The 22254-nt window shown below is 34.1% G+C and overlaps 2 protein-coding genes across 7 annotated transcripts in view; one reads left to right on the top strand and one right to left on the bottom strand.

The window, feature by feature from the left end:
• PPA2 (inorganic pyrophosphatase 2) overlaps positions 1–22254 on the top strand; it is a 320000-nt gene that overhangs the window by 175637 nt on the left and 122109 nt on the right. The gene's annotated exons all lie outside the window — the stretch shown is intronic.
• TET2 (tet methylcytosine dioxygenase 2) overlaps positions 1–22254 on the bottom strand; it is a 136087-nt gene that overhangs the window by 6958 nt on the left and 106875 nt on the right. For 5 of the 6 annotated variants that reach the window (XM_007106503.4, XM_007106502.4, XM_055086150.1 and 2 more), the window contains 4 exons: positions 14309–14459; positions 11878–11967; positions 3236–3373; positions 337–691 (listed from right to left, as the gene is read on the bottom strand). In XM_007106503.4, coding sequence (XP_007106565.2) covers positions 337–691; positions 3236–3373; positions 11878–11967; positions 14309–14459 — 734 coding nt within the window. Of the gene's footprint in view, positions 1–336; positions 692–3235; positions 3374–11877; positions 11968–14308; positions 14460–17190; positions 17366–22254 lie in introns of those variants that run through there. The other variant, XM_007106506.4, reaches the window with a different exon arrangement.

Here is a 22254-nt window from a genome sequence, read left to right as displayed (position 1 = left end):
TCTTGGTTTACTGCATCAATCTCCAAACTATTAGTTCCTCTGCCTCTAATTTGGCTTGTCTGTCGATGATGGATTAACACTAATTTCACCATATCCCTTACCATAAAACTTTGCCATTTGTTATAGAATAAAATCCAAACTTCTCCCTCACACTGGGGCTGATGCAACACCTCACTACCATCTCCAGGAACAAAGCCTGGGCCTTGCTACCTTAGAGAAAATTCTAGTACAGAACTAAGACCATGATTGAACACAACCTTCCCAAGTTAACAAGGTTCATTTTAAAAATAAGTGGCATGTAACACATATATCTACAATGCTTCACATTACATTTACCTGCCAACTGTTTCACCTGGCTTCCATTTTCAATCTGTTTTGTACGAGAGGAGGCTGACTTTTCCTTTTCATTCTTATTTGTGCTGTTCTCCAAAGAGGAAAGCTTTTCAGCTGCAGCTTTCTTGGCTTCTAGTTTCCTCTGTCGGCATGTCTTGACTGGCTCTGCTAACATCCTGACTTTCCGTCGAAAAGAACTCAGTACCTGAATGGCACCATTTCGTTTTTTCTCCTCCTGAGCTTCTACACTCCCAAACTCATCCACATCAGAGACTTTGTAGAGAGGCAGAACATGGAGCTGCTCATCCTCAGGTTTTCCTCCAATTTCTCGATTGTCTTCTCTAGTGAGGGTGCATACCTGGCCGGGAAATAAGACAGCACAGCCTCAGTTTCAGCCAGCTGACAGCTGCTGTGTGTGTGTGCGTGTGTTTTCCCTTCTCAGTATTTAGATTTGTGGTGCTGGCCTACTGGACCAGATTGGTTTGTGACCGTAAAACCATGATTGTCTGTTATTAATGAGAATTGCATCAAAATGTACATCAAGATAAACAAGTTCATGTTGACATTTTTTTTTTTTTTTGGAATCTATCAGGAACTGTTACCTGCAGTGACCCTGTTCTTCACATTACATTTCTGACTAAGGGAAGAAGCTTCAAAAAGAAGCTACAAGTTTCCTCTACCGAATGACTTCCTCTGCTTTTGGTAACATCACATTCGCCTAATCTCATACTTTGTACACGAAGAGATTTCACATCTTTCCTCACAGCTAACAAGTTCATGTTGACATTTTTTTTTTTTTTTTGGAATCTATCAGGAACTGTTACCTGCAGTGACCCTGTTCTTCACATTACATTTCTGACTAAGGGAAGAAGCTTCAAAAAGAAGCTACAAGTTTCCTCTACCGAATGACTTCCTCTGCTTTTGGTAACATCACATTCGCCTAATCTCATACTTTGTACACGAAGAGATTTCACATCTTTCCTCACAGCTAACTCTCCTTAACTGTGTTTAAGAAATTTCCACAGGATACCAAAGTGAAATCTAAATAATGTTAAAATTGAAGATTTGATTGATACAGGTAATATGTAAGTTAACACTGCTTCTACCTTTCTTTTCCCTCCTCTGTACTTTATGAAATCTAACTTATTGTTTCTCTTCTCACTCATTTCTCTTCTGAAAAGAAAAAAAAAAAAAAGCTACTTCGGCTGCTTTGATAATTTGATGGTACTTTTTTCTTTTGTTGACCACAATCACATTGGCTTTGATGAAAGATTGTTTGTTGGTTTTAAAATACTAGCTTTTAGTATTTAGTGTTTTTAATTAACGGAGAAAATGAGACCACAGTTACTTAAAACCCAAGGTAATACAAAATCATTGAAAGATACTCTTGAAAGGAATGTGATGATTATATTAGATTTACCTTTATAAATAAGTAAGTTTAACATGCCATGGTATTAAAATGAGCATTTCACTTCGTACACATAAGTCTTCCCAAATCCTTGCCTCTGAGCACTTGTCACCTTTTCCCACAATTTATCCCTACTCGCTTCTACCTCTCTAGTGCTGCTTTCCATTTCACCTCACAGAACCTGTGACCTATCAGAGGCAAACTCCCCTTCATTCAAAAACTTGCTCATCCTCTGCCCACTCTCCATCACCACGCTGGAGAGAAACCTGGTTATCTTCAAGACCTACTATAGCTCCAGCTATCATTTATTTCTTCTACTTCCCAGAATCTAGCAGAGCCTCCAAATGATGAGCAGGTGCTTTCAATACCTGATGAGTGATGGTGTTAGATATTGATATTGTGGATGATAAGTCTCACGTTTGTTCTCCTGGATCAGAAGTCAGCAAACTGGGGCCTGTGGCCAAACTGCCTTGTGGCCTGTTTTTGTGTGGCCAGTGAACTAAGAATGTTTCTTTTTGCATTTTTAAAGAACTTTTTATTGAAAAAAATCCCAAACAACGAATATGACAGAGATCCTATGTGGCCTGCAAAGCTTTTAACAGAAAACTTTTCCGACCCCTGCTCTAAACCGCTACACCAACACCCTCGTTGCTTCTCAACAAAAATTTCACGCCAGATTCCTCAAATTAATTCCACTACTGCCTACTATCTCTCTGAATTCTTTTCTACACTATAATTTAACTATAGTGCCTGCCTTCTATTTTCCACGTTAGGTCTCGTTGGTCATCCTCCTCAATTGCGCCTGTATCCATGTTGATAATTCATTCGGTTCATTAATTCACAGTTTCTGTACTTGAGCTTTTTCATTCTTTGTCTCCACTCTGAGTCAGCTCTCTAGGTCAAGGCCACACCCCGGGTTTTGATGGTGTGCAACATCGCTCCCCCCGAAGATGGATCCATTTTCTCCCCTTACCAAAGCCTTCAAATACAAGGACCAATCCATTTTACCCACTGTAATATGCAGTTACAATGGGCTCTTTTGCACTTTGAACCTTCTGTAGTAGTTGGTGTGACATCGACGATGCATTTTTCATTTATACTTTTCTCTGCAAGCTGGACTGGTACCTTAGCTTGTATATGGCTTGTTGCTTAACTGATTATAAGCTACTAGATATCTGACGGTGAATTCCGAAAGAATTTTTTTGGGCATCTTACTGTAGCTGGCGAGGCTTAGTCACTGGTTTAAATTAGCACCAAGAATTTCCATGATTTTCACATGCTTGTCAATACAGTTTTCCACTAACGTGACACGCCAACCTGTTATGAGAGTTACTAGTTATGCGAAACAAGGTCACCCTGTGATAGCAATCGTTCATGAAAACGCTGTTCTCTGCAGGGACACCGGCAGAAAACATATTACTCTAAATGCTGCTGACTTCCAGTCCTCTACTCTTCAACAGGACATGCCGCTAACCTCTCCTCAGCACCACTTACCAATGTGCTGCCATTCTGCATGTTGTGCAAATCTCTATGGGCATGCGCACAGAAGTCCAAACATGCAGTGACCCCTGAGAATGGACGGCCTTCCTTCAGACCCAGACGGCACTCTGGTGCTCTGTGTTCATATTCAATCTGAAAAATAGAAGCGAGTGTGTGACTAGGGAAGTACTTAGGCATTTCAAATTTTTAGGCACACATTCGACAAAAAAGTACAAGACCTGTGTACTGAGCAGGTCAAAAAGGTTCTTTAGTATTATATTTTATATCCCCCAGTACAATGGAATGACACAAAATAGAGCAAATGCCTTGACACAGTAAAGTTATTTAATAGTGTTACTGAGATATAATTGACTTACACTTTAAATATATGCTGTTTATTGTACTATTTGATTATATATATATACACACACACACACACACATATACATACATGAAACCACTACCACGATCAAAATAATGTACATATCTATCATTCCCAAAAGTTTCCTCACACCTCTTTATAAATTCATGCTTCCCACTTTGCTCCCAGGCAACTACTGATCTGCTTTCTGTCACTAGAGATTATGGTAGTTTGCATTTTCTAGAATTTTACATAAATAAATCCATTTTGAGTTGATTTTTACATGGGCTGTGAGATTAAGAGTCAAAGAATTTTTTTCCATATGGATATCCAACTGTTCAAACACCGCTGGGTAAAAAGTTTACACTTATCCCATTGAATTGCCTTTGTTGAAAATCAATTGACCATACATGTTGAATCTATTTCCAGACTCTCTATTCTGATCTTTTGTTATGTAATGGTGTGCTGGTGTGTGTGTGTATGTATGTGTGTATATGCCAATAATCAACTGTCTTGATTACTAGTAAATGTGGATTTGTAGTAAATCTTGAAATCGGGGAGTATAGGTATTCAAGTTCTGTTCTTTAAAAAAAAAGTTTGACTATTACAGGTTCTTTACATTTCTATTTATTTTAGAATCACCTTGTCAATTCCTTCAGAACACCTGGTGAGATTTGAATAGGTCATGTACTGAATCCATTGATTAATTTGGGGAAAACTGAAATCTTAATAATACTTAGTCTTGTGATCCATGAACATAGTATATCGTTCCAGTTATTTAGGTCCTTTATAATTTCTCTCAGAAATGTTTTGTAGTTTTCAGTGCACAGGTCTTGTACATTTTTGTCAAATATATATTAAGAATTTCATATTTTTGATGCTATTTTACTTGTTATTGGTTTACATTTCAATTTTTAACGGTTTATTGCTAGTATACAGAAATACAATCGATTTTTGTATTTTGCAACTGTGCTAAACCATTTATTAGTTCTAGGAGGTTTTTTGGTAGACTCTTTGGGACTTTCCACACACATGTTGTCTGCAAATAAGGATAGTTTTATTTCTTCATATTCAATCTGTATCCTTTTTATTTTCTTTTTCTTGCCTATTGCACTGTCTAAAATTTCCAGTTAGATGTTTAATAGAATAAGATACAAGGATATATTATACATCACAAGGAATATAGCCAACATTTTATAATAATTATAAATGGAGTATAATCTTTAACAATTGTGAATCACTATGTTGTACATGCGAAACATATAATATTGTAAATCAACTATACCTCAATTTAAAAAATTAGGTTGCCACAAAAAGTTTTCTGGCAAGATGAGAACTATTCTTGAAAACATCCCTTGAGTTTTCTTAAGCAAACATTCATTTGATAAAGAGTAAAAAGTATTTATTTTTATTATTGTATGACAATTGTATATTAAATTTATGTTTATAAATATGGCACAGAGAACATCTTCAACAAATAGAAAAACCTACTTGAGAAGTTAAAAAAAAAGATGTTAACTAGAAGTGGTGAGAATGGACATGCTTTTCTTGTTCCCAATGTATAACGTGTTTTAAAAAAAATTTTAGCTTTCCACCTACTGAGTTTTCACAGATGGCAAAGCCTACCTTAGGTAATAGGCATGATTCCATCACAATAAAATAGCATTAAAATGTTTCATGTCACAAAACGGAGCAAAGAAATTACAGTTCCACCTAGCTGAACAAGTTAAGGAATGAAATGCTTCTTTAACTTGCTGCTTTACCATAAAAACACTAAGCACTTTAGTTCTTTCACCATTATGTGTGATGTTAGTTTTAGGTTTTTCATCTATGCCCTTTATCAGGCTGAGAAAGTTTCCTTCTATAGATGTTAAATTTTGTCAACTGCTTTTTCTCTATCTGTTGAGATGGTTTTCCCCATTACGTTGGTTAATATGGTGAATCACATTGATTGATCTTTGAGTGTTAAATGAACCAGCTGCTCCTGAAATAAACTCCATTTGATCATAATATATTATCCTTTTACACATCGTTGGATGTATTTAGATGAAATTTTGTTAAGAATTTTCACATCAATATTCATGAAGATCACTGGACTTTATTTTTTCTTTAATGCCCTTGTCTGATTTTAGTACCAGGATATTTCCAGCCTCATAGAATGAGTTGGGAAGTATTTACTCCTTTGCTACTGTCTAGAAGAGTTTCCATTGAACTATTCTTTCTTTCTTAAATAATGAGTGAAATTTGGAAGGGAAATCATCTGGGCCTGGAGTTTTCTTTTTGGGAAAGTTTTTAATTACAAATTCAATTTTTTAATAGATATAGGACTATTCATGGTATTTTTTCTTTAGTAAGCTTCGGTAATTTTTGCCTTTCAAGGACTCTGCCCATTTCATCTAAGTCTCTAAATTTATTTTCATAAAGTTTTAATAATATTTTCATTATTATTCTTTTACTGTCTGTAGGATATGTAATGGTGTCTCATCTCTAATTCTTGATATTGACAATTTGTACCTTCTCTTTTTTTCTTGAACAAATTGACTCAAAGTACTAGCTTTTGGTTTCACTGATATATTCTGTTTTCTGTATTCTATTTCATTGATTTCTGTTCTTACCTTTAGTTTTTCCTTCCTTCTGCCTTTTATATGGCTAAAATTGCTCTTTTTCCAAGCTTCATAGGATATAAGCATAGATCATTGATTTGAGACTTTATATAACATTTTTTTTTTTTTTTTTTTTTGGCCTCTCACTGTTGTGGCCTCTCCCGTTGTGGAGCACAGGCTCCGGACGCACAGGCTCAGCGGCCATGGCTCACGGGCCCAGCCGCTCTGCGGCATGTGGGATCTTCCCGGACTGGGGCATGAACCCGTGTCCCCTGCATCGGCAGGCGGATTCTCAACCACTGCACCACCAGGGAAGCCCTATATAACATTTCTGATATAAATGTTCAATGCTATAAATCTTTCTCTAAGTGAGCTTCATAGCTGCATCCCACAAATTTCAATGTCACATCTTCATTTTCATTCAGTTTGAAATACTTTCTCCCTGTGATTTATTCTTTGGCCCATAGGTCATTTAGAAATAAGTTGCTAAGTTTCCAGATATTTAGGGATTTTGTAGGTATCCTTCTGGTACAGATTTTCAATTTAATTTCATTGTGATCAGAGAACATATTTTGTGGCTTTTAAACTTATCAATACTTGTTTCATGACCCAGAATATAAAGTATCTTGGTAAATCATCCTTGTATATTTGAAAATAATGTTAATTCTGTCATTGCATGGGGAGTTCTATACATAACATCAATTTCGTTAAGTGTTGTTCAAGTCTTCTGTCCCCTTACTAATTTTCTGTCTACTTGTTCTAATGGTTTGAGAGAGATATATTGAAAACTGTAACTGTAGCTTTGTTTTTCGTTGTATCAGTTTTTGTTTAATAAAATTTAAAGCTATTATTAGATGCATGGTTAGGATTATCATAATCTCTTGCTAAACTGACCTTTTTATCATTATAAAATGATCCTCTTTATGATATTCTTTGCTATGAAATCTACTTTGCTATTAATATCACTCCAGCTTTCTTTTGATTGACATTAGCATGGTATTTCTTGGTTCTTGCTTTTTAAAATATCACAATTGTTCTGTATCAATGTGATTATTCAATATCACAAGCTCTGCCTTTTAATTGGGAGTGTTAAAAAAATTTACATTTAATGTGGTTTTTGATATGGCTGGGATTAAACATACCATTTGCTATTTGTTTTGTATTTGTTTTAGCTTTCTTTTAGTTCCATATTTTCAAATATGTTTTGGGATTAATTCCATTCTCATCTCTTTACTGGGGTATTAGTTATACACTTTTTGTTAGTGGCTGCCTGCTTTAAGGTTTACAGTGTAGTGTACAGTCTATATTCAAGTAATATACCATTACATCCATATATAATATAAGAATCTTACAATAGTATACTTCCAATCCCCAAGGCTCTGTGCTACTTTTACATGTTATAAACCTTAAATTACATTTTTAATATATTTTAAAATAACGAACTATCTTGTAAAGAAATTTTTTAAATAAGGGGAAAAAGTCTTTTTACTTGCATATCTACTGTTTATGATGTTTTCATTCCTTTTTGCCAATCCAGATTTCTATCTGGTATCATTTTTCTTTCTATCAGAGGGCTTCCTTTAACATTTTTGAAGTTTTAGTCTGCCGATGGTGGTAAATTATTCATTTCAGCTTTTGTATGCCTGAAAAAAAAATCTTATTTTTGCCTTCACTTTTTTTTTTTTTTTTTTTTTTTTTTTTTGTGGTACGCGGGCCGGCACGAACCCGTGTCCCCTGCATCGGCAGGCGGATTCTCAACCACTGCGCCACCAAGGAAGCCCTTGCCTTCACTTTTGAGAGTTGTTTTTACTGGTTATAGATTCCTAGATTGATAATCTTTTTTTTTTTCTTTCTGTACTTTAAGGATGTTTTTCCACTTTTTTCTTGCATCTTTCTCAGACTTTAAGTCTTGTGTGTCTACTATCCATTTTTTCCCTTTAAGTAATGTCTTTTGTCCCCCATCTACTTTTCACATTTTCTCTTAATTACTGTAAGCAAATTGATTTTAATGTGATTTTATGTAGTTTCTTCATATCTCCCCCCCCCGCCCATTTGGGGCTTGCTGAGCTTCTGGGATCAATGGCTTTATGGTTTTGAACAAATTTGAAAAATAATTGGCCATTATATTTAAAAATATTTTTCTGTCCTCCTCTTGGGACTCTAATTACACATATATTAGTGTAATAATATTGTGTGATGCTGTGATCTAGTTAGCTTTATTCTGTTCCTTGAATAAAAATGTATACAAAATCTAGCTGGTCCTTAGACTCATGCCATCTCATAAGAAATACCATGCAGGGGTCTGTGAATGGATTACTGGAAATTTATCTCTATGTCTGGAAGACAGTTCTAAGTGCATGGCTTTCTGATGGTGTAAATCTGTGCTGTTCAATATGGCAGCTACTAGCCACATGTAGCAATTTAAATTTAAATTAATTAAAATGAAAAGTTCATTAACTCAATTGCACTAACCACATATCAAGTGTTCAGTAACCACATGTGGCTAGTAACTACCGTTCTGAACAGTGTAGACAAAATATTTCCATTGTCATAGAAAGTCTTCTTGGTTTAAAATGTCATCTCCACACATGACGAAAGCACATGATTTTGAGATTTGAGCCTGCTAATTCAGTCCTAAAGTTTAATGGTAAGATAACCATAGAAAAGATAGAGAAATATAACTCTACTGGATAGATATAAAGGATATTTAAGTTAAGAAAACCTATATTCTAATTCCATGGAGCTGACAGAAGAAATGCTGTGAAGACCCAAAGAAGCTTAACTTCAGCAATAAGACTTTATGAAATCAAGGAACAAAGCAAAGAAGAAGATTCATATATGAGAAATAAACGTACTATGTTCAGTTGGGGGAAGGAGGCAAATACCAAATAGTAGACTTCCACAGCACCTATAACCTTGATGTGTTATGTATACTGTAGGAAAAGATCACATGGCTGTTTTCTGGGGTCTCTAAACCATGTTAAGACATATGGATAAACTTTCCAGTAGTACCTACCATGTAATATAAAAAAACACCTTATTCGTTCTTAGCCATTAGTTGATTTAGTTTCTATAGACATTACATTTATTTTTTAATGTATGAATGTATGTATGTATTTAAATTTTATTTTATTGTGGTAAGAACACTTAACATGAGAGCTACACTTTTAACAAATTTTTAAATGTACATTATCGTTGACTATAAGTACGATTGTACAGCAGATCTGTAGACCTTATTCATCTTGCTTAATTGAAACTTCATGCCAATTGTTTAGTATACCTATCTACACATTTACTGATAGACAAATATTAAAACACATCTAAGGAATTATACCTAATCATCTTGTTATAACTTAAAAACTTGGGGCACCTTCATATTTTAGATATTCCAGGTTCAGGAAATGCATAAAGTACTCCAAACAAAAAGTAATAAGTGTAGAATATAAATGCTTAGATAATCAAGTTTGTATGAGACAGTCTATAATAGGAATCAAAGGAGTAAGAACATCAATGCTTGTTGTTCTGTCCCTTTCCCCAGTTAAAGCCATTTGATTAATATCCCCTATAAAAAATTCACTCAACAGAAAATGGCCAAACTTGAAATCTAGCAACATAGACTCAATTTATTTTCTTTTTATAGCTTGATTTATTATTTTGCTCACCAGAATTATTTTACAACAGTAGCAAACCATACCTTATACTTTTCTGTGACACTGATTAAAATAGGTAAGGTTGTAAAAATAACAGTATTAATCCCACTGTTATTAATAGCATTTAAAATAATTTTCATAGACATTCACATATATCTCTAAATATCTAGGTTGTGACATAAAACAACGTACAAAGAGACAGGCATTATTAAAGTTGCCTCCTTTGCTCCCACTTAAAAAAAAAAAGGAAGAAAAAAGAATTGAGGTTTGGGGAAAATGTTAAAGTCCACAATGGAAACAAGAATAGCTAAATTGTTGACTAGAATTGGTGCCCTGTCTGTCTCTGCTACGTAGACTAATCTAGTCCCCTTAGAGTCTTTAACATTATTAAGTAAATGACAATGTTTGCAAAATGTGTCACACTTCACGCTTTCCCGTATCCATGCTGCTGTGTACTCTGCTCTGAATACCTTCTCATCACCTCAAGCTTTCCTCCATCTATCAATCTTCCTCTTAAATCTGTAACCTCTCCTATTCCATTGCTCCTACCCCCAGTCCTTCCTTCACTGGTTTCTCTTCACCCACTCACCCCCAAAATGTTAAATATTAAAATCATTAGCCCCTTCTCTTTGTAATCTTCACTCTGAAAAATTGTATTTACTACTAACTACTTCCTGCATTTTGATAACTCCCAAATCACAGTGCTAACCTGGATTTTTCTTCCGATTTTTCTTTTAATTATCCTAGAAGTATGTCAAACCTAGCATGTCCAAAATGAAATTTGTCATCTTCTCCTTATCTCCTCCAAACTTACTTTTCCTCACTGATTCCTAATATTAACAGAACCACCTGTCCAAGCCAGAAATGTGGTGGACCCTCAAATTCTCTCTTTTGCTCATTCTCAAATCTGATTGGTCACTAAGTTTATAAGTTCCACCAAATATTTCACACACTTATTTCATTTTCTCTATCACTACTGCTATTTCGTTAAATTAGAACCTTAACGTCTCTTGCCCAGTGATTGTAATAGCTTACTTTTCTAATTTAATCTTCTATAATCTAAGCTGTATTTCATTTATTTGGCTTGAGTGACCTTTTCAAGTTAAATCACTTCACCCTCACCACCCCCAGTATACACTTAGAACACCCTAGTGGTAGGCCTCTAACCTATAAGATAAAGTTCAAAGATCTTTGTATGGCCTCCAAGGCCATTTGTGACCTTACATCTCTACTTTCAGGGAGAACCTTTTTGTTCCTTCAGAAATGTGTGCATACTTCTATCCCAGCTGTTATCGTTTTTTTGTATAGCTGGCATTTTACATATCTCTGTCTCCTCTAAGGAAGGAGTTTTGTAAAGACAGAGAATCTGCATTGCTCATCTTAATGTCCACAGTGACTAAACACAGCATCTAGTTCATAACAGGCTTTCATTTAGTGCTTTTGCTGTTGATGTTGTTGAAACAGTGTAGACTTCACGGTCTTTTGCCTCCTTCACGAGCATTTCTGAACAAATCACCTGGCCTTCCATATAGGTACAACCCAGTAAACACTTAGAAAATAGGAAAGGAAAAAGAAAAAGGAAAAATCTAGCAAAATCTGACATATCTCAACACATGTATATACACTTACAAAGTAGCACACCCACAGCTTTAAATGTATAGACTTGCTGTGGAAACAGTTAACAGGTGGTTAGAACCTATAGTATGAGCCATATAATTGCAATTAATCACTAAAATCTGCTTACAGATAAAATTATCCATATGAGAACAAGATTAGTAGGTAAAACAGCTTGTGAGCCTTAAAAGCTCATTATCTTTACAGATTAAAAGACCAAAAATACGCTCTTTTGGATGGTGTAATTTTCATATATCAAATATTCATATATCAAAAACAGAACACTGCAGTGGTTTCAACAATTAGGAAGAGAAAAAGTTAGAAAAATAAAGGAAAAATCGTTGCTTCAAAAGTATTTTTGGAAAAATAGGCCATCAATAATGAGTAAGTAAAGTGTTCTAATCATTGCCAATAACTGTTTACACTTACCTGATTATTATATGCATCAGGTGCAAGTTTCTTGTATGTTGGTGCCATAAGAGTGGACAGGTTTTGTAAATGAGACTCCAGTTTCTCTTCCTGTATAAAATGAATAAGTCTACATATTAAATTCTAAATCCATTCTATCCATATATGAGACAGGCTATCAATTAGATTTTTTTCCCCTACATCTTAGATCTAAATCACAAATATATACCGTCTCATTAAATAACGGCTTGGCCAAAAAGTTTGTTCAGGGTTTTCCTGTAACATCTTTGGCCAACCCAATAACTAAATATCATCTTAACATGACTATTTCTAAGTGAAAAGCATAGACCATATATCACCTATTTTTGTATGTGCTGTTAAATGTCTAGTTCTTTGGTATTTACATGAGATTAATCAATTTTCTGCTTTGCATGCAGATATTTGGCATTTTATTAATATAAGTCTATGCTCGTAGTAGAATTAGGAGAATGAAGCCATATGGTCTATAAAAGGTCACATTCTCTATTCTTCTCCAATTAGTGGCTGAGGAAGATGAGCTATTGAAAGGATTTGTTTGGTTTAATCTATTTCTAATCTTTATATTTTAAATGTTTATAAAAAATAGCATTACAAAATTTGAAATGATCACTCCATAGAACTAAAAATTACTATGTGATTCAAATATGAATAAAACTCTAAGAACTATAATGTGGTATATATGAAAAACTTTGTAAAAGTTTACTTGAGAGGAAAAATGTTCAGGTATATTACCCCCCCACCCCCAAGCAAAGAATATGCTTTTTTAAATGGTAGGGGACACTACTCAGTTCTATTCATACTTAGAAGTCCTCATTTCACATTGATAGATATTTCTCTAAAAACCTTGGGAGATGTAAGCAGCTGGCAGAGGTATACTTGTTTGCATTTTAAAAGGTGAGGAGGTTTCTGACTGGAGTCCTCCTACCTAACAGAGGGAGGATGTCACTAGCCATCCCCTGCATTTGTTTACATGAAACTCAGAGTGATAAACATTTATGAAGTAGTGGTGAAAATGCTCTCCAGTGTGAAAATTAAAAATGTAAGACAGCAGTCAAAATTGCTATTCACTAGGTGTATGCTTTTTTAAATGGTAGGGGACACTACTCAGTTGTTCTATTCATACTTAGAAGTCCTCATTTCACATTGATATTTCTCTAAAAACCTTGGGAGATGTAAGCAGCTGGCAGAGGTATACTTGTTTGCATTTTAAAAGGTGAGGAGGTTTCTGACTGGAGTCCTCCTACCTAACAAACAGAGGGAGGATGTCACTAGCCATCCCCTGCATTTGTTTACATGAAACTCAGAGTGATAAACATTTATGAAGTAGTGGTGAAAATGCTCTCCAGTGTGAAAATTAAAAATGTAAGACAGCAGTCAAAATTGCTATTCACTAGGTTTATTAAATATTTGTGTTTTCTTATGCAAAGAGGATATCTAGCACATTAATACAGCTTATTAAAATGTTATGATTCTATGAAAAATGTATATCATGACTTGAAGAGCTTTTGCACTTTATTAAACTTCCACTTACTATTATAGTCACAAATAATAAAGCTAACAAATTTTTCAAAGGGACATATAAAAATTATTACATCAATAGTATAATTGCCTATTTCAAATTTGAAAAGAAAGAAAATTATAACATGTATAGATTTACTAAAAATTTGATCATATATGAATGCTAAATACACTGAGGTTTTCTGATTATTCAATTAGCATACTCACTCTAGAATACATGCTAGAATATAATACAAAAGAATAAATGTAAAAAGCCATTAAGTAGAGTTTATGTTGACCAAAAGTTGTTAAATGTGATACCAATCTACAAGCTATATTTTGAGAAATATATATTCTAGAGAAGGACAAAAACCAGTGATGTCAATGAGAAATCAATGTTCATTTATTTCAACTACACCTTTTTATTAAAATCTAAATATGTTTTAGTTACTTGAATGCATTTATTATAGTAACATTAAGCCATCAAATCTCATGGGTTGAAAATGTGACTAGAAATGGACTTTTATGAATGTGGCAGTCACGAACATGATTTCTATAATTCAGGTTCAAAAGATGAAAGTTCTAACAAACACTGAAGTAGTAATATTTAGTTTTAATATGGAAATGACAGCTGTATGAAACTCTGGAGTTTACATAAAAGACAAAGAATAAATGTAAAAGGCCATAAGTATAGTTTATGTTGATCAAACTTTATTACTTTAGTATCACATGGTTGTTATTATGCTAATTTTATAAAATATTATTGTGTGTCTACAGTTTAGCCAAAATTTTACTGATCTATCTCTGAGATGAAATTCTCTGTTAATGAGAGTTTGAGTATATTATATTGTTCACTTCATCTGTGCTCATCAATTCTCCATGAAAAATAGATTATACATTCAGGAAGTAAACAAACCTCTTTTGGGTCATCCCCAAGCAGCTTAAATTTTCTTGGGATCTTGCTTCTGGCAAACTTACATCCATTGTAGTACATGCTCCATGAACAACCAAAAGAAAAGGAGGCACCACAGGTGTCTGGGTCCAGCCCCTGACAGGCACACGTTCTCCTGAGAAATCAAAGAACCAAGTTCATGACTATGGATAGCACTGTCCAGACTATCAATCTCATATTCTGGGTGTCTACATTCCAAAATGAATGCAAATTAGTTTTGAAAGAAGTCTAACTCTATATTAAGCTATGCCACAATCACATTAGAAAAGAACTATTTCGATTGACTTTAAAAGACAACTTGAACACACATTTTATGGTAGTATAATACACATAGAGAAAGTACACATAATTTTATAGCTTCTAATCACTGACAAATGAAACATACACAAGTGAGTGCCACTCAAACTAAGAAACAAAACATATACTTGCACCCCGAAATCCCATCTTATATTTCCTTCCAGGCGTTGTCCTCCTAACAGTAACTTCTATCAGAAGAGGTTAGCTCTGCCTACTTTTATCCTATATAAAATATACTATATTCCTACTGAATATAGTGTGTATGTATGTATGTGTGTGTATATATATATGCCTATTTTTATACTATATATACTATAAACCTACTGAATTTAGTGTGTGTGTATTTAAATGTGTGTGTGTATGTATATAGTTTTGCCCATTTTTTATACAACATATAGTATAGTACACACACATATATGTATAGTTTTGACTATTTTTATACTACATATAGTATGCTATATATTTCTATACTGTAGTATAAAAATAGGCAAAACTGTATGTGTATATGTATATATGTACACATACACATATACACATACATACATAACATACACATGTATATGCAATTATCTAGTATAAGCTTATATGTGTCTTGCTTCTTTTCTTCAACATTGTTTGGAATATCCATCCACATTGTTGCATGTAGTTATACTTTATGTTGATGTATTTATTCACTGAGTACAGTTTCTATTATATGGATATGCCACAAATTAATCGTTCCACCATTGATGGGCATTCGAGTGCTTTGTAGTTTTTGGCTAAAATACAGTATTGTGACTTCACATCCCAAGTCAGTTATATCCTAAGGGCAATAAACAGACAAACAAGCAAAGAAACCAAAAATTAAAAACAGGATAAAACAACCCACTAGGAAAACTATATTCAGTAGGTATTTTTTCACAGCTGTATTGAGGTATAATTGACAAATAAAATTGTCAGATATTTAAAGTATACAACGTGATGATTTGATATAAGCATATATTATGAAAGGATTTTCCCATCAAGTTAATTAACACATCTATCACTTCACATTTTTTTTTCTTGCAATGAACATTTAAGTTCAACTCTTTTAGCAAATTTCAGTTATACAGTAAGGTGTTATCAACTATGGTCATTAGATCCTCAGACCTTACTCATTTTATAACTGAAAGATTATATATACCCTTTTACCAACCTCTCCCTATTTCCCTCATCCCCCAGCCTCTCACAACTTTTCTACTCTGTTTCTGTGAGTTTGACTTTTGTTTTTTGTTTTTGATTCCACATATAAGTAATATCAGGTATCTGTCTTTCTCTGTCTGGCTTATTTCACTTAGCATAATCCCCTCCAGATTCATCCATGTTGTCGAAAATGGCAGGATTTCCTTTTTTAAAAGCTGAATAATATTCCTCTGTGTGTGTTCACAAACCACATCTTTATCCATTTATCCATTGATGGACACTTAGGTTGTCTCCACACCTTGGTTACTGTGAATAATGCTGCGATTGGAATGCAGATATCCCTCTGAGATAATGATTTCATTTCCTTTGGATACATGTTAAGAAGTGGATCATTTGTTTATGTATGGCTCTCCTGACCTCATTGGACAGCGGTAGTCTTATTTGTGGTAATGATATTATTTTGAAATTACTTATGTATGTTGTGACATGAAGAAATCATTGTTAATGTCAAAAAATAAGAATTTCAGTGTAAGATGAAATAAGTCTAAAGATAAGTAAACACCCTGTAAAATCCTATGAATAGGAAATAGTATGAACTCACGATATGAATTAAAAAGCTCAAATTTTCTCTTTCAAAAAAAAAATTACTTCCTATATCAGCCCACTGAAAATGCGTAAAGTAACAATATCTTTGTAGCAATGGGCACATCTGGACACATACTGTGATCTCTAAATATCATTTCTCATTGAAATGAATATAGGTTAAAATCCATGAGGGTTTTTTTTTCAAATGAGTTAATAATGATACCAAAAAGAAAGAACAAACGAACTGATCATTTTTGGATGGTTACTAAGGCACCAAATCACTCTTTTGAAATTTCACAACTAAAGATACTTACCATGCATTATTCTGTCATTTGTTTACAAACTATATTTAATGGTAACCAAACAGTTGATAATGAAAAGTTCTTTAAAGAATTCCGTCTAATAAATGCAGAAGGAATGTTATAATTAGAAGTTACAATTTTACAGATGTCAGCAAAAACGGCAGAATAAGGATCTCTGAAAATACCCTCCTCCACAAACGCAAAAAGAAACCTGGTAAATATTGTCAGAATCAACTCTAAAGAAATATGGAAATTAACAAAAGACTTGCAGCAGTCCAGGAAGCATTTCTTCAAGAAAGGCAATGAAATTTTGGTAAGAAGCTAAGCTTTGCAGTATTTTAACTTGCCCTATTTCCACTGTCCCCAGAACTCCACGACAGCCTTGAAAACCAACAGCCCACATTTATGGTGAAAATCAGAAGGCTGGCAACCACCGGAGAGGGCAGAATTAGGCTGGATATCCTCCAAAGCCCCATTCCTAGAGAAATGTCATTATTTTACCTATTTGGTAGTTCTCTAGAAGACACCACTGGCAAGGCTTTCTTCATTTGATCTGACTTGGAGTTCACCTATTGTATATAGCCTTTTCCCCACTGGAGATATTTGTTGAAAATAGTCAGAGGCAATTGTTGAACATTGCGGCTGCCTGAGGTCTTGGTAGACAAAACTAGCTAGACTGACCAAGAAAAAGAGAGAAGACCCAAATTACTAAAAAATTAGAAATGAAACAGAGGATACTACCAATGACCTTATAAAAAGCATTATAAGGGAATACTATAAAAATGATCTATCAACAGGTTAGATAACTTAGATGAAATGGACAAATTCCCAGAAAGCACAAACTACTGAAACTGACTCAAGAAGAAATAGAAAATCTGAATAGACCTATAAAAAAAAGACTGAATTAGTAATCAAAAAACTTCCCACAAGGATAAGCCCAGGAGTACATGATTTTGCTGGTGAATTCCACTGAACATTTAAAAAATTAGCCCCAATCCTTTACAAATTATTCCCAATAATATAAGAGGGAACATTTTTCAATGTATTCTTTGAATCCAGTATTACCCTGAAACCAAAAACATCACAAGAAAACTATAGACCAGTATCCCTTATCAATATAGATGAAAAAATCCTCAGTAAAATACTAGCAAATGGAATCCAGCAACATATACAAAAAGTATACATTATGGCCAAGTAATATCTATCCCAGAAATGCAATGTTGGTCCAAAGTATAAAAATCCATCAATATGAAATACCACATTAACAAAGTGAAATGCAGAAAAAGCATTTGAGAAAAGCACAATGCCCTTTCTTGATAAAAATACTCAACCTAGGAATAGAAAAAAATCTTCCTCAGCCTGACAAAGAACTTTACAAAAACCCTACATTTAGCATCATACCTAATGGTGAAAAGCTGAAAGAAATCAGAGACAAGCAATAGCTGCTTGCTGTTACCAATTCTGTTCAATATCTACTGTAGGTTCTAGCCAGGGAAATTATGCAAAAGGATCAAAAAAAAAAGAAAAAAGTGGACACCTAGATTGGAAATGAAGAATTTAAACTATCTCTATTTGTAGATGACATGATTCTGTATGTATAAATACTAAGGAATCCACCAAAACAATTTAGCACTAATAAACTAGTTAAATAAGTTTGTAGGATATAAGATTAATATATAAAAACCAATTGTGTAAGTGTATCCTGGCAATGAACAATCCGAAAAAATTAAAACAATTCTACTTAAAACAGCATCAAAAAGAATAAAATATTTAGAAATTTGACAAAAGACGTGTAGGACTTGTACACTGAAAACTATAAAACATCATTGAAAGAAATTAAAAACCTAAATAAATGTAAAGACATCCTGTGCTAATAAATAGGAAGACTTAATATTGTTAAGATGTCAACACTTCCCAATTAATTTGCTGATTCAACAGAACCTCTGTCAAAATCCAAGATGGGGAAATTATTAAGTTCATCCTAAAATTCATAGGGACAAGAAAAGGACCCAGAGTATCCTGTAGGATACTGTAAGGATCCTGTAAAAGAAAAACAGTTGGAAGATTTATACATCTCAATTTCAAAACTTACTACAGCAACTACAGCAATCAACAACATGTAGTACTGGCATAAGGATAGATATGTAAATTAATGGAATAGAAGAATCCTGAAATGACACATACATCTTTGTCAATTAATTTTCAACAAGAATGAGAAGACCATTCAATATGGAAAAACAGTCTCTTCAACAAATGGCGCTGAGACAACTGGATAGTCACGTGCAAAAAAATGAAGTTGAACTCTTATCTCACATGATAACAGTGATCAAAGACTTAAATGTAAGAGCTAAAACTATAATACTCTGGGAAGAAAACACTGGGGTAAATATTTAATACCCTGGATTAGGCAATGATTTCTCAGATATGACACTGAATGTACAAGCAGTTAATTTAAAAAAATTGACTTCATCAAAATTAAAAACTTTTGTGCTTCAAGGATATCATCAAATGAAGAGACAACCTACAGAATGAGAAAATATCTGCAAACCATATATCTGATGAGTTCTAGCATCCAGAATATATAAAGAACTCTTATCACTCAAAAAACAATTAATTTAAAAAGGAGCAAAGATTTAAGAAAGGATTTCTTCAAAGAAGATATATAAATTGCCAATAGCAAATGAAATAATGACTAACATCATTACTCATTAGAGAAATGCAAATCAAAACCACGAGATACACATTATACCCACTGGAAGGGGTATAAACAAACAAACAAACAAACAAATAAAGGCAGCCAATAACTAGTTTTGGTGAAAATGTAGAATCATCAGAACCTCCATATATTGTTGGTAGGCATGAAGAGTGGTACAGCTGTTTTGGAAAACAGTTTGGCAGTCCCTCAAAAAGTTTAACGTAGTTACCATATGACCAAAATTGTCACTTCTAGGTATACACCCAAGAGAACTGAAAATATATGTCTATACAGAAACCTGTACAGAGATATTCATAGCAGCATTATTCATAATAGCCAAAAAGTGGAAATAACTAAAATGTCCATGAACTGATGAACAAAGAAAATGTGGTACACATATATGCAATGGAATATTATTCAGCCATGAAAAGGAATAAAGTACTGATTAATGTTATGACATGGACAAAACTTTAAAACATTATAAAGACCTAGGAATAAAATATGTAGGAATAAATTTACCTAAGGAGGCAAAAGACCAGTACTCTGAAAACTATAAGATGCTGATGAAAGAAATCGAAGATGATACAAACAGATGGAGAGATATACCATGTTCTTGGATTGGAAGAAAGATATATGAATTGCCAATAGCAAATGAAATAATGACTAACATCATTACTCATTAGGGAAATGCAAATCAAGAGATACACATTATACCCACTGGAAGGGGTATAAACAAACAAACAAACAAATAAATAAAGGCAGCCAATAACTAGTTTTGGTGAAAATGTAGAATCATCAGAACCTCCACATTGGAAGCATCAATATTGTGAAAATGACTATACTACCCAAGGCAATCAACAGATTCAATGTAATCCCTATCAAATTACCAATGGCATTTTTCACAGAACTAGAACAAAAAATTTTTAAATTTGTATGGAAACACAAAAGACCCTGAATAGCCAAAGCAATCCTGAGAAAGAAAAATGAAGCTAGAGGAATCAGACTCCCTGACTTCAGACTATATTACAAAGCTACAGTCATCAAAACAGTTTGGTACTGGCACAAAAACAAATATAGATCAATAGAATAGAAATAAACCCATGCACCTATGGCCAATTAATCTATGACAAAGGAGGCAAGAATATACAATGGAGAAAAGACAGTCTCTTCCATAAGTGGTGCTGGGAAAACTGGAAAGCTACATGTAAAAGAAGGAAATTAGAACATTCTCTCACAGAAATAAACTAAAAATGGATCAAAGACCTAAACGTAAGGCTGGACACTATAAAACTGTTAGAGGAAAACACAGGCAGAACACTGTTTGACATATATTGCAGAAACATCTTTTTTGATTCACCTCCTAGAGTAATGAAAATAAAAACAAAAATAAACAAATGGGACCTGATTAAACTTAAAATCTTCTGCACAGTAAAGGAAGCCATGAATAAAACAAAAACACAACCCACAGAATGGGAGAAAATACTGATATTTGCAAACAAAGCGACCGACAAGGAATTAACCTCCAAAATATACAACCAACTCATGAAGCTCTATGTCAAAAAAACAATGCAATCAAAAAATGGGCAGAAGATCTAAATAGACATTTCTCCACAGAAGACATACAGATGGCCAAAAAGCACATGAAAAGATGTTCAACATCACTAATTATCAGAGAAATGCAAATCAAAACTACAATGAGGTATCACCTCACACCAGTCAGAATGGCCATCATCAAAAGATCTACAAACAATAAATGCTGGAGAGGGTGGGGAGAAAAGGGAACCCTCATACACTGTTGGTGGGAATGTAAATTGGTACAGCCACTATGGAGAACAGTATGGAGGTTCCTTAAAAAACTAAAAATAGAACTACCATATGAGCCAGTGATCCCACTCCTTGGCATGTATCCAGAGGAAACCATAATTTGAAAAGATACATGCACCCCAGTGTTCACTGCAGCACAATTTACAATAGCCAAGACACGGAAGCAACCTAAATGTCCATCGACAGAGGAATGGATAAAGATGTGGTACATATATACAATGGAATATTACTCAGCCATAAAACAGAACAAAATAATGCCATTTGCAGCAACATGGGTGGACCTAGAGATTATCATGCTAAGTGAAGTAAGTCAGATAAATATTGTATGATATCACTCACATGTGGGATATTTAAAAAATGATTTACAAAACAGAAACAAACTCACAGATTTTGAAAACGAACTTTCGGAGACCAAAGGGAAAACGTGGCAGGGGGGAGGGATAAATTAAGAGCTTGGGATGAACATACACACACTACTATATACAAAATGGATAACCAACAAGGATCTACTGTATAGCACAGGAAACTCTACTCAATATGGGAAAAGAATCTGACAAAGAATGAATACATGTATATGTATAACTGAATCACTATGCTATACACCTGAAACTAACACAACATTGGAAATCAACTATACTCCAATAAAATAAAAAAAAAAACTTAAAAAAGCATATTATGCTAAATGAAAGAGGCCAGACAGATTAAATATTGTATGATTCTATTAATATGAAAAGCTCAGAAAAGGCAAATCTATAGAGACAGAATGTTGATTAGTAGTTGCCATTTAGTGGGGGAGGAGAATGGGAACTGATTGCCTAATGGCTTTGAGGTTTCCTTTTGGGAGCAATGAAAATGTTGTACAACTTTGTGAATATACTAATGCACTGTATTGTATACTTTATTTATTTATTTATTTTTTATTATTATTTTTTTTTTTTGGTGGTACGTGGGCCTCTCACTGTTGTGGCCTCTCCCATCGCGGAGCACAGGCTCCGGACACGCAGGCCCGGCGGCCATGGCTCACGGGCCCAGCCGCTCCGCAGCAT

The sequence above is a fragment of the Physeter macrocephalus genome, chromosome 7, assembly GCF_002837175.3.
Source record: "Physeter macrocephalus isolate SW-GA chromosome 7, ASM283717v5, whole genome shotgun sequence".
NCBI lineage: Eukaryota > Metazoa > Chordata > Mammalia > Artiodactyla > Physeteridae > Physeter > Physeter macrocephalus.
This window is presented reverse-complemented; position numbering and strand designations above follow the sequence as displayed.